The sequence below is a fragment of the Sturnus vulgaris genome, chromosome 2 (genome assembly GCF_052056855.1).
Source record: "Sturnus vulgaris isolate bStuVul1 chromosome 2, bStuVul1.hap1, whole genome shotgun sequence".
In the NCBI taxonomy this organism is placed as follows: domain Eukaryota; kingdom Metazoa; phylum Chordata; class Aves; order Passeriformes; family Sturnidae; genus Sturnus; species Sturnus vulgaris.
The window spans coordinates 112,049,882-112,063,542 of NC_142244.1; the positions used below are offsets into that span (position 1 = coordinate 112,049,882).

A 13,661-nucleotide genomic window follows, 5' to 3' on the forward strand; every position below is an offset into this window, starting at 1 on the left:
CACTATGAAAAGGAGAGAGGAGACTCCATCCAAACTATGGAATCTCTGTATTTCCAAGTCTTAACGGGTGTATCCACCTCAGCTATATCCAATCCATCTTTTAGGATGAGTGTGGATATCTCAGATTTTCAATCTGATGGCTTTTTACCTGGGAGACAAAGATCCAATGGCTTCAATTTGGTGAAACCACAAATCTGCCCATTGACACACTCAACTCTTTAGGGCCTTGAACAGATACAGATATGAAAACGTCCTAGTCCATTTGAAGCATTCTGAATTTTATCCTAAAGAAGAATCTCTTTCAACCTTTCCCCAAATACTACAAGCAAAAATTTAGTAATATTTTTTTATCCATTGCACAATGGAATTCTTACTCTTGTCATTTTTGCAACTTCACAGTATTTAAACAAATTACTAATTCATTTCATAATAATGACCTACAACACACTAAACAGCTTTACCATGCTAACCACCTAAGCCTGCAAATGTCTTTTTCCATTGAAAAATATTAATTAAAAAAAAAAATCAATACTTTATTTTTTTCTTGAACAAAACCACATTATGTTAGATACAAACAACAGGAACAAACATCAGAAATGAGACATATTAATGCCTTTATCACAAAGTAGTAGCATGGAGAAGATGTCTCAGTCTACATGGATTTAACTAATGATTGTGGGGTTCTCAAATGCAAAAGAAAAAGGATTAATTTCTTAATATACAAAGATAGGAGGAATACAGGGCACACTTAAAGACTGAACTTCAATGCTTCTGTGTTATTAGCTAATAAAAGAAAAGGATTTCTTGAAAGGAAACAGTAAGAAGCAAATAAAGAGGCATTGTCACTTGACAGGTTACTTACATGCACAGAGGCCATTGGGAGTAAGACAGCATGAAAAATGTACAGGGGTCATTGAGATATGGCTTGTAATATATTAGTAAAATAAAAAGTATATGCACAAAATAAACTTTACCATGCAGTAGTCTAAACACAAGGCAAATAAATCACATTAAGAAATGATAAACATATTTTATAAGAGCTTGGCAATTTTCTACATTATGCATAATATGGAACATAGTTCTGGTATGTTCTGTTCTTTTCTGAAGCCCGGCAATAACTTCACTGTAAAATAAATAAAAAATATATCTGGATATCACTGCAGCATATCTCTAGAGCATTTATAAAAATGTCAGTGAATCTAATAATGGAAGATATATTTCATTTTTTTCTGTGGGCTTTGGTTTAAAACTGACTGTATACTGATAAAACATGATCATGAAATTGCCTAATAGTCTAATATGAAGCATGGAGGAAAGAACAATAGGATTACATTTTTCTTGTAAAGGAGAATATACTTGCTTCTAATTTTAAAAAGTAACTGAAATAATCTCCTGTTTACTTGATAAATTATGTCTGATTTGCAGAATAATCTCCTTTCTGCTTCCAGTAACATCTCAATATACCACACCAGCTCTCAAATCATTAGCTGGTCACACAAATCTGAGTTGACTATGAATTATTTTACTGGGTCATTTCACAGCACCCCAGTTCAGTCTCACCCCTAAGAGAAAAATAACACACAAGTCCAAACAGATTACACACTGCTGATCAATTTATTTAATCTTGTACTAGGATATAAGAGAAATAAATTCTACTTTCCTATAAGAGCAACATTTTGACAATGATTACACTTGTTTTGGATCCAGCAGAAGAAAAAATCTGGACTTTATTCTGAAACAAAAGCACTGAAAGGTTGCAAGGGCCAGTGTTGCCATATTTCTCACTAACAACCCTGGATGTGACAGAGCACTTCAGAGAATGTGAATTCAGTGCCACCTCAGTTAAACCTGAACTCACATGGGCACCAAAGCAATTCCTAATATTCATGTATTGAATATCCTGTATTTGGTGTCATTCCCTGGAATATGACTGGCATCAATTTCAGTACCTCAGGGACACTAAGATCAATCACATTTCTACAAGAAATCTTGATTTCAATCTGTGCTTACATCAACTTTTTGACTTAGAGGAAAGGGGAAGCTGTATTCTGAAGGGAACAGTTTATTTTATGGTCATTACCATAATTTTTAATGTTTATCTTTCTAATTGTTTTGGCAAACGAGTGCTCTGATATAAAGCAGATAAAGATGTAACACTGCTGGTGAAAGCAGGTGAACTGTGTGAATCAAAGTGACATCAACCTACTCCGAAATGTCCCCCTATGTCAAGACTGCAAAATCTAGATTCCTATCAGGACTTAAACTGATAGAAAATCTCTGAGCTAGGTGTGCTCTTAGAGTACTGCCTGCTCCTTATCCTTCCTTTAGCTCACCCCCTTGTAGCAGGCCCTGATTAATCACATGGCCATTTTTTGTTCTGTATTTGCACTGGGAGCTGCATTAAGAAATGTTATCTGCCCTAAAGAAAAAAAAAAATCCCTGTTTTTTTTTTTGAGTTGTTCTTGATTCAGTTCACAGCAGGGCCACAGCTGAAGGGAGGAGCAAGGCTGTGGGAATGTGTGCTGGGAACAATTGTTATCAGCACTGTGAAAGACTTTGGCTCATAAAATCCAGTTTACTCTCAACAGCTTTTGTTATAATTATTAAAATGTGGTTGAGCACTATTGCAACGAAGGGGAAACATTAAAACAAGCAGGGTGTTACACTAGCAAAAGGAAGGAACCTACTTAAAGCATTCAATCTCTGCTTGTGAGAGCTTTCAGGGTAAAAAATAGTTTCATATTCACCTGTGAACATCTTAAATGCAATACTGCATTTAAAGAGTATAAACAACAATTACTGTCTTTTGACTTTCTTAGAATTTACTTTCAAATTACTTCTAAGGAAACACATATTCTGTAATAGTGACATTATGAGCTCTGATACTGCACACATTGTGCAGATAGAGAGAAATACATGAAAATATGGATTTATATGGTTTAATTGGTGTGTTCAAGAATGCAAATGAATAAAACCCCCAGGAATGAATGCAATATAAAATACTTTCATTACACTGCTTGGACAGGTATCTATTCTGATTCTAATAAAAATCTCTGCAAGGCTCTCAGGAGACCACAACAACATAAACATCACAGAATGTGCTATCGATGCAGAAGTAAAAGAAAAGTGTTGAAAAGCAGTTTCAGCACATTAAGTATTTTATATTAAAAGAAGAAAAGAAGCAAATTCAGCTCATAAATGACAGGGTCTGTCTTCTTTACTACTAAAACTAATGAATTTTGCTTGACAAGGATCTCTTACTCTACACTTCCAAAATTTTCTAAAACAATTCATTTTTTTCAGCAGTCTAAACAGAAGCCCCAGACTCAGGATTCAGGCAGAAATCACTGAAAGGAGGATTAACCCTCACAGCTGGTTCTCTTAGGTAACTGTAAATAACACACTGACTATGCAATGGCTCTTATTCCACTTCCAGCTGTACCACTTCAACAAAAATGCTCTTTCATGATGTTTTCACATATGTAATCTGTAACTATAAATACATATTAACAAGCATGCTACAGAACAGTCTTCTGTAGAGCACAGTACAGTTATATAGGTTGCAAAAATCATATCCTGTTTGTTTCTAATGCTGCTTTATACATAAACCCCTAAACAATCTAAGCCTCTATCAGGATATACTGTGATGCACTGATTTTGTGGCAGCTTGCCTCTCACTGACTAAGCTCTATGCTTAAATAGCAAAGAACAAGCAGAGTAATGTTGCTGTAATTAGAATATTACATATATTTTCCTAAGTAACTCATTAGGTTTATATAATCGTGCCATCTGAACAATTAATAGCAAGGCTTAAACTGCAAAAAATGCAACCTGTTACAGATACCTGCATTTTTTGTTCATACCTGCATTGTGCTTTGCCAAATACTTGTCTTTGTACTGCTTTTTCTTCTTTCCAAACCAAGTACAGCTGGCCTGCTGCTCCTGTTTGGTCTTCTCCATGGCAATACAAGCAACTCGCCTGACACAAGGAGAAGAAAAAACATTTTCTGTTGTAATCAAAGATCTTTAGAAAGCTGCACAGAATGAATTTGAAAAGCAAGACTATTTTTGTAGAACGTAAGTACAGTGAAACTTTTGAAATTTTTTTTTTATGACATCAAAGAACATATATGCTAGGTTATTTTGATATAAGAGTATTTTCTTAGAGGTAGATGATGGAAGTTCACAGATGAAGTGAGCAAGGGAGGAAGGGCAGCCTGAATGAATCCAGACCACTCTGCAGCAGATCAGAATGGAAGAGAAAAGGTGTAATTTACTAAATTACCCCAGAGCAAGTGGTGCTGAGCTGGGGGAGTGTTTGGAAGTTGATCTTTAGGGTGAAGCACTGCAAGGGCCCCTGCTGCAATGTGCACCTGACATCAGGGCTTGCACTGAGCTCAGGAGATGGAACTAAAGGTCTTCTCTGTCTCCTGGCTAAATCTCCCTTAGCCAGCCCAGGAGCTGGGCACAACTCCAATCCTTTTATGTAGCCATCCTGTGTGAAGTATTTTGGGCTAAATTATCCATGCTGATAAACTTTATTGAGTTAAGGCCCAGGACTCACTTGCCAGAATTTGTGCTGACACATTTAAATTTTTTCTGAAAAGCTCCTGCAAGAGGCTGTTTAAAGGTTCTGCATTGCTCAGTGCCATTGCTGCTCACTGAACCTGCCAATGGCATTATGATTTTATTCTGCTTTTTCACATTCAAATGAAAAATGAAAAGGAAAGAAAACCCTAAAACTCACTCAACGATCTTTTTAGTTGACAACTTGCTAAAACCCTATTCCTGCAGCACTTGCATGTAAACAGTACTAATGAAACCCCTGATTAGAAGCTGAAAGAAATTAATTTGACCTTCTTGTATAACCAATTTGCATGGAGCCATCTTCAGCCTTAGCTTCCTACAGTGTACCAGAGAGCACAATGTTTATTAACACAGGAATTAATTTTCTTAATGTAATCACACATATGAAATTGCACGTAACCCTTACTGCAATGCATACATGAGAAAAAAAAATCAATACCACACAAATTGAGTCAATATACAGACTTAGGAAAAAAAAAAGGAAGAAAAAAGAATTCAAAGACTAGCTATACAACAATGAAAAGTATGAAAGACAGAAATAAAATCAAAACGCAATTAATTTTTATAGAAAACTTAAGTCATACCATTCCTGAAGTTCAGGAGAAGGAATAAGACCTGCAGTACCATTTTTGGAGTTCTCAAGTTTACCCTGCCACCAGTTATGATCATCTTTGCTAATGATTTGGATAATATCACCAACTCGGAATCTGATGCCAGCTTCTTTGCAAGGAATGAGGTCATCCTTTGCTGGATCATATTCAAATTGTGCTCTTACATAGATCTACAAAAAAAAGAGTTTATAAGAGACACTGCAATATCATTACTGGAATGGTATTCAGAGTAACAGGTGAAAATCTGATCTGTGAATGCAGCTAAATATATTGGTTGCAACAAGCAAAGAAAGAAACAAAAAAGGAAGGTGCCAAAGCATAAGTGATAGTTGAAAATGAAAATGCTCCCTCCAGCAAATGATGGAGACATATGATGTTATTTCAACAGCTCATGGTTTCTACATTCTATAGAACAGCAAAAATGTAATAAACTCCTAGAGTCCCTCAAACAGTTATTAACTATCACAAACCAATACAGAACAAAAGCCAGCACCTTACAACTCAATCTGTAATGTACTTTCCAACTGAAGTCTCATGGTATGTTTTAAAAATTTCTGTGACAGGAAATTTTACTGGACAGCAAAAGGACTATACATTAATATAAAGTATAAGGTACTCTGTATAAAGGACTCTGGCTTTATTAGTGATCTTTAGAATGAGAATTTTTGAGATTTAAGGCATTAAAAAAGTTTTTATAAAGTCCTATATTGTACCTATCACAGAGTTACTCAGGAGGAATGTGGAAATTGTCTGTATGGGTTTTTCAGTAGAAGTCTGCTCCTGTGTAAATAAAACTCATGATTTGAGCAAGTTATTCTCTAAGGAACATGAACAGAAAGAATCCAGACTGACTTCATAATTTAAAAGATTACACCAATCTTTTCCTTGTGTGCTACTGAGGTATCAACTCTATAAAACGAAAATAAAAGTGATCTCCTGTTTTGGTTGCTAATTGGAGCCCTGCTGCACCCAAGGATCTTAAAATCAAAATTAAGTGTCATGCCCTAGAAGGATAATTGCAAAGTAATATCCTTCTTAGAAACTGTAACAATCACTTTTCAACTCTGCTCAAATTCTGCTCCAATAATAGCTGTAACTATGCAGTGGTAGCAGTATTCATGGCACTTAAAAAAGTAATCCAATCTGCACCTCCACATATGAATAAATTAACTTAAAATGGCTAATCACTTTTATCTTGTAGCAGACGTATTTTTATTGGTTTGCAGTGAGAGTATCAGATGACAATACCACTACAGAACTCAACTTTCAATACATTAAATCTGACCCTTGCTCTGCTGTGCATTGAATTTAAAAAAGCAACCCAACGTCTTTTAATTACTTGAGAAATAGGATATTTTGAAACCAATTATGTTTATTTAGTAATTTGTTTCCCATGAAGTTATCATTATTAAGCCAAACCCTTGTTTTACCTGAAGCTTATTCATACAGGTCTAGAAACATCAGCAATATTTTTATTATCTAGAAACTTCCCCTGCTTTTCAAGTCCCTGCTCCAGTTTGGGCCATTATCCACCATATACTGGCAGCTCATGGAACATTACAGACCTCCTTACACATAAAAATGTATCTATCAGCCAAGCCCTCACTGTTTTCCAGGATGACAAGAAATATATTCTGGTTCAATGAGAAAAAATCAGGTAAAAATTGAAAAAATAAGGCAATTATAAATGGTGTAAGAGAAACACCATTATTTTGATATTGCCTTGAACAAAGTGTCTTATCCTTGGGGAAAAACCCTATGAGGAGCAAATGAAAATCTAATATAAATGTCTGGAAGGTGTTTCATGGAGCCTTTCCAGGTTTACATTCAGGCAGCTTCAGAAGAAAATGGGAAGTTGAAAGAACTACAGGAAGCTTTAAAAATGAGAAGTGAAGTGAGAGCAAATCATTCTTGTAATAGAAGTTCCAGCCAAGTCAACCACACAGCAGTATAAAAAGATTCTCAAAGACAAGAGTTAATGCAGCTGATGACTTCTTGAATGGAATTGCAAGAGCTATTATAAAACTTCCTGGTAGAGAAGGAGGCTGAGTACATGGTTGAAAACTCAAGAGGTAGATTCTGGAAAGATTATAAATAACTGGAGCAGTTACTGGAGATGAATCACGAGTCACTTGTCAGTGTGTGTTCATTTGGAGGCTGCAGTGAAAGAACAAAAATTCTTAAAATTGTAAAGAGAAAGACAGGGAATCCTCTGAGGAGCCCCATGTGCTTTCTTGGAATTTTTGGAGAGGGAAGATCTTTCCTTGGTCTGTGCCAACCTGCACAACCACCAGGCCAAGGTAACAAAGTTAAGGGAGGTTATTGAATATGGGACCTAGGACTGGAATTTTAAGAGACCATCTTCAGATTTATAAGACCTTAACAGAAACTGTCATTAATGTTTTTCTTTGAAAAACTTTGTTAATGTTAATAATTAGTTTCAGATATACTCAAGCTTTACAATCTTCATTAGCACAGTATTTTAGAGTTTTAGACACCTGCCCTACTTGTCTCCATTCCAGCTAAAACAGAAATTTGAGCTTTCCTCTAGGAATAAAACCTGCACAAGTCACTGCATAACAGGAAGTCTATTAATGCATTCTGAACTAAATCAACATCTCCAGTTAAATTCACAATGACTTTGTAACTCTCACACGTGTGGACACATGAAAAAAAAAAGCTATTTTGAATTAGCCACAAACGAATGAGTTAAAAAGGAAAATGAAAAAAAAAAATGGAACAAATTTTCCAAGCTTAAATGTTTTAGTTCAGCACATACAGAATATGAGGTGGGAAAAGGTAAGCAGGGATGTTTGCTAGCAGCTAAGTTTACAAAAACTGCCATGGAGGGTAACTATTCACCTGTCTTCCTTTTGGTTGTGTTGTCGATGGCAAGTCCTGCAGAATAAAGTCAACCCAGGAGAAGAAAATTTTCATTTTACTTTTTAAGGGTACATAACACTGTTTGTTAGTGATTCATACTACATTACAATAAAATGGTAAGTTAGACAAAAGTATAAAGCATTGACCCATTTTTAAAATAGCTTTTTTCTTAAAGAAAAGTCCAACCCAGGCTGTTTAGCAGCAAGCTGAAGAAAGCAGGTAAAAAGTTTAAGCAGATAAAGAATGTGCTTTTTAATAAATAATTCAGCATCTTCAACACAAAAGCACCACCAAGTGAAAGAGGCTCTTTATGTGAATGCCTTTTCCACTTAAGTATCAAGTTTTGCTTTTAAAATAGAGAGGCTATTATAAATATTAAAAATCCCTATGATTAAAAATGTATAATGTGATCAATTGTGCTGAGAATTAAGATTACAACTACTTTTATGTTATAAATTTAATTCACAAAAATGTCTTAAATTTTTCATTCACACAATTATTTTAAATTCTACTAATTAATAAGCACTTTACCTTGTGGCAAATCATATCTAAGTTGCAACTTTTATTAATAGTTAAAGAAATAGTTATTTGGTTTTGCTTTTTTTTGGTTGTTTTTTAGCTAGTCCCATGAACTCATGATATTGACAGCACTCACTGAAGAAACTTGTGTGCAGCTACTACATTGGTCCAAACAACAAAAAATGATAAACAACATGAATTTTAACATTAATGTTATTTAGGAAGAACAGGAGATCGACAGCACCTTTCTACCTGAATACATACAAAACAGAAGTACTTTGTGTTAAAGATGTGATGGTAATAGCTTGGTTTGTAGTGCAGTTTAAAGCCACTTCCTTTTGCTTTCCATATCCAGGCAAGGCTCATGTTTCACACAGTATGTGCACGTACCACGACAGCAGAGAGCACACCAATTCCTTAACTCAGATAGCGGAAACCAGTACACGCTCCAGAGGGCTCTCAAAACACAAAACTTAAAAAAAAAAAAAATCTAAAATGTCTTGGGATACCAACTGCACAGTTAACTCTTCCTTCAAACTCTGCTTCCAAAGTTCAGGATGGAAATAAAAACTTTCACTTTAAACCTCTGCTCAGTTTTGAGGAAAGTGCTGACAATGATTTAAGGATGACTGAAGTGTCACAGTACAGTTATTAACATTTAATTCACTGTATGGCTTTTAATGAGAAGAATATGTTGGAAAAAGCCCTTTAAAATAAAAAAAAAAAAAAGAAAACGGGGAGTTACGTATGCAATAACCTGGGTTCTCTCAGCAGGACAAAATTTTCCACTGACCACACAATAAGTATAACAGTAATGGCAGATGAGCACCAACAAAACTTTGACACTTTCTCTGTGTGGAACTGGAAATCTTACCGAAACAGAATTGTTAGTGCTGCTATGACCATTAGCGGGGGACTGTCTGGATGTAGAGGGGGAATCTCTCTGAAATAAGACACAAGGTTCATTAACAACACAACACTAGCACAGGAACACAGATAAATTTCAAAGAACAGTTACATCCACAGCCTTAGAACCATTTGCTTAGCTGCTTCATTTGTGAAAGCTTCCACACTACCAACTCTGTAAATCTGAAAAGCTTTTCCACAGCTTAAGATTCAGCTTTGACATTTTGATTTATCTGAGGTGCTAACTATTTTTATGTTGCCTTCAGATTTTTAATAGCTGGGGCTTCTGAGATCTCAACGTGGCTGACAAGGCTACCAGCCCTCAGCCATACACCAGCCTTGGTTAAAGTACCTGAAAGTTACACTTGAACAGTACCTGGAATAGAGTGAGGCCCATATCCTGTTCTAAAGATGTTTCTGAGTATTTTTCAGCTGTGTGGTGGATGTCAGTGTTGATCAGTCTCTACTCAGCAAGATGCATCTCCCTGCGGTGCCTCACCAACACTGAGGCTCAGGAGAAAGCTACATTTTCTCTCCTCCCTTCTCATCCATTTTACAGCACACTGAGGCTTTTCCTCCAACATTTCTATGGGCTTGAAAGTACCAAACCTTGCTAAAACATAGCATTTAAAAAAGGCAATTTCCTTGACGCAGACTGCCAGTGTGGCTCTACACTTCAGTGCAGAGAGAACAGACACAGGGCACACACTGGGAAATTTCTACAGGAACGATAACTGGAATTTATGATTGGTTTTTTTTTTCACATGCCATTTTGACTGTACAGTGCTTAATCCCATGAGGTCAGATAATTGAGCCATCTCTTCTGGAAATAAAATAATCCACTCATACATTGTAAAAAATAAATTTAAAAAATCCTTTTGCCTTCAAAGGAATTCTGGAATAAAATATTCCACATCAAAGGTCAGCTTAGGAGTGTCTAGTCACTTTGTGTAACATCAAGGACAGCAGAGAAAAAGGGCTAAAATTCTAAGCAAACAAACTTAACCCTGTCATATTTATCAATACAAGTACCTTTTGTGAATAATTAAAAACCTGGAGCTAATCTGTTCATGCAACATTAATCAGGGATTAATGTCACATACATAAGAACAAAACTTGCCTCCCTCAAGTATTTGCAATGTGTAATGGAGTGAGGGAAATCAGCTCTAATTCTAATTAAAAAATCACTCCAGCACAACAAGTTTAAAATATTCAAATGAGAGCAAATGAACCATTCATTACTGAAAAAAATATTAAAAAATGAAAAGCCTAAAGGAATCAGTATTCCCATTTTTTCTTTTGTGTGTGGATTATCAGCATCACCTTTATCAAATTGTAACCAGAACTTTTTTCAAAAGAGTTGTGACTTTCTTGCTTTATAAAGTGATTTTGTGCTTGCTGTGCAATTCTGTCTCTGCTATTTTCTCACTTTCAAGAGGTGAAAATACAATTTTAACTTTTTTTTTTTTTTAATATAGTTTGTTATAATCTGTTGTCAGTGATGGTTTAGCAAGGGAAAGCTTTGGAAACTGACGCAAGCACCAAATCTTTTGGAGAAAAACAGGTTTAGAGAATGCCACTATTTCTGGACTGTCTTGAAGGATTCTGCCTTTGAAGGAAATTTTCTTGGTTTGAGAATGTTTTGATTTGTATTCCTCCAACAATTCTCAACACAAGGCAGCATATTATTCAAAGCAAATGTTCATCATTACATACTGAGGAAAATATACATTTTCAGTGCTATTGGTGATTTCAGTACTGTCAGAAATGATCTAACAAGTTAGTCAAGAGACATAATTTTATGTATGACTTTTACATAATTAGGCTGTTCTGTTCTGTCACAATTTCAAAGGCATTTAGATTTTTAATTTTCTAGGGACAGGTCTTTTTTTCAAAAAAATACCAGACTCAAAAGTTAGGAGAAAAACTGTATCATAAACAATCTAATGAGACAAATCAATGAGCAAAGAGATCCTTGTAGAATAACAGGACTGCTTAGGACTGGCCTGGAAAACTTCAGTTTTGGTTGTGAGTTTGTTTCTCCAGTAAATCAGTAAAAGCCCTACTTTTCCTGGGAATAGGGGCAGAAAAACACTTGGAGGATCCAATGATTCTGAGTAATGCAGAAAGGTTTGTTTCATTCTATTTTAGTGAACTTGACTGCCTGGACTTCCCAGCCTTCTCCAGCCCCATGACAAAAAGAGCACAGGAATCTTTGAGGTCATCACTGCTCAGCTGAAGAACCACAGAGCCAGAGCCTTAGAGGAAACAAACACAATTATTTCCAAACGATGGCAAACCCAGTTTGCTGTTGATTGCTTGTCTTCAGGTGTGGTTTATGAGTGATAAATCAATGCATTTGAGATGCAAACCTATATAGAAGAACTCAATGATGTCTAATAAATATGACCTGATCAAATTAGATACTGATAAAAACAGCTGGATCAACGACATTGTTGACAGATATTAAAAAATACCCAACCAAACAAGAAAACCAACAAAACCAAAACCTCCAACAAAAACAGACTTTCCAAAATTCTGAAAATACTTCTACATTTCTGTCTTGCTCAAGGAACACTTCTGTCAGTATTTTTAATACAAATTATAAAAACGTTTAAGACAATTAAAACTCCTTATGTTTGAGCACTAATGGAAACCATGGAAGAGAAGGGGAAAAAAAAATCTGTGATTGCCATCAGGCTTTTAAAATCTCTTATGTATAAAGGCTTTTCTTTTTAATGAAACAACTTAAAGAGTTTCACAAAGGTAATCTGAAACATAAAGAATGTTTATAAGGATTTTTTTGTTTAAAAAAAAAAAGTACTTCTCTTACCATTCTCATGCATTTGACACTATAAAAAGTTACGTGGGGTGTTGTGTCAGTACAAAGTAAGAATGCAAATGTAGCCAAAGCAAAATGCTTACTCACTGGGTTAAAACTGAAACACATAAACAGTGTACACAGCCATCAGCCATAAGAAGGATGTGTTGCAATAGTTACTTAAGCTCATGTTTATGTAAACCTGCAATTTTCTTGGTATCTGATGAAGAAAACAACACCCTGGCCCCTTGTTATCTAAATATCTGTGTTAACTCAGGTCATTTGCCACACCAGTGACTAAACAGGTCACCTCACATCAGATCAGATGATCCAATTTTTACACAAGGGAATTCAAAAGTATTATGTCTTCAAGCAAGGTCTGCTCCGTGAAATAGGTCTGGTGGCTGAATAGAAGGCATGGGTGCAGGAAAAGCCAAAAATGCCTAAGAAACCTGAAATTATTCAGCTGAGATTTTGAAAACAGTCTAGTTTTCAAACCCCTGAATTACACAGTGTAGGAAAAAGACTTCCCTATATATGCAGAAATGGCTCAATATTTAGAAAATAATATTTATTTTAAATGACTATAAAAGAAGACAAATATGGCAAGTGAAATTCAAATCCCAGTTATTAAAAAAAAAATTCCATGACCCCCTCACCTTTGTGATGGCTTAAGACTGTAAATAAAAGGCACATCATGCCTGATTTTACTAATACGTAGTTTTTTCTTATTCAAGATTAATAAGATGTTTTGCAATTCAGTGATGTGATCCTGGTAGGAGCATCAAAGCCCCCCAGTCCTCAATTCTATTTCATATTCCTCTTCTCATAAAGCTACACTACATGAGAACCATTCAGTCCATGACTGAAGGAGGGGGGAAACCAAACATAAATATAGACTGAAATGTTGCCAAAAGATACCTTAACTAGGAAGATTATACTGGTGAAGACAAAATATCTCTATTTATCCTGCTGGAGGGCATGAGAAGCAAGATTTCTGTGTGAGCAATGTCAGTCAACACTGATTTTTTGCCTTTATCAATGGTTAACAATTTGATTCCTCATCTGAATCACCTTCCTGAAAAATTCTGTGAAAAAAATTCTAAGTGTACCAAAGGATTAGTGATGCTTTATCAGGATGATTTAAAAACAGCAGGGTTTTTGTGTACACCCATAACTGATGAAAATCAAGCCAAAGTCTTAGTGTGGCTGAGCAGGTAGAAAGGACTGATCCATCTCTGACTAAATGAATGCTAAATGCTACAAAGTGGGATAATTAGACATAGTTTCTTTTTCTCTTTGATCACACATTTCTAGTTTAGCCATTTTTTTTC

At 35.5% G+C, this 13,661-nt stretch overlaps 1 protein-coding gene across 8 annotated transcripts in view; it reads right to left on the bottom strand.

Annotated features, from left to right (window-relative positions):
* Nucleotides 1-13,661, bottom strand: part of CASK (calcium/calmodulin dependent serine protein kinase) — a 186,843-nt gene that overhangs the window by 11,567 nt on the left and 161,615 nt on the right. For 5 of the 8 annotated variants that reach the window (XM_014876767.2, XM_088160393.1, XM_088160388.1 and 2 more), the window contains 4 exons: nt 9,475-9,543; nt 8,061-8,096; nt 5,172-5,368; nt 3,864-3,979 (listed from right to left, as the gene is read on the bottom strand). In XM_014876767.2, the coding sequence (XP_014732253.1) occupies nt 3,864-3,979; nt 5,172-5,368; nt 8,061-8,096; nt 9,475-9,543 (418 nt within the window). The remainder of the gene's footprint in view (nt 1-3,863; nt 3,980-5,171; nt 5,369-8,060; nt 8,097-9,474; nt 9,544-13,661) is intronic. The other 3 variants (XM_014876769.2, XM_088160390.1, XM_088160391.1) reach the window with 1 other exon arrangement.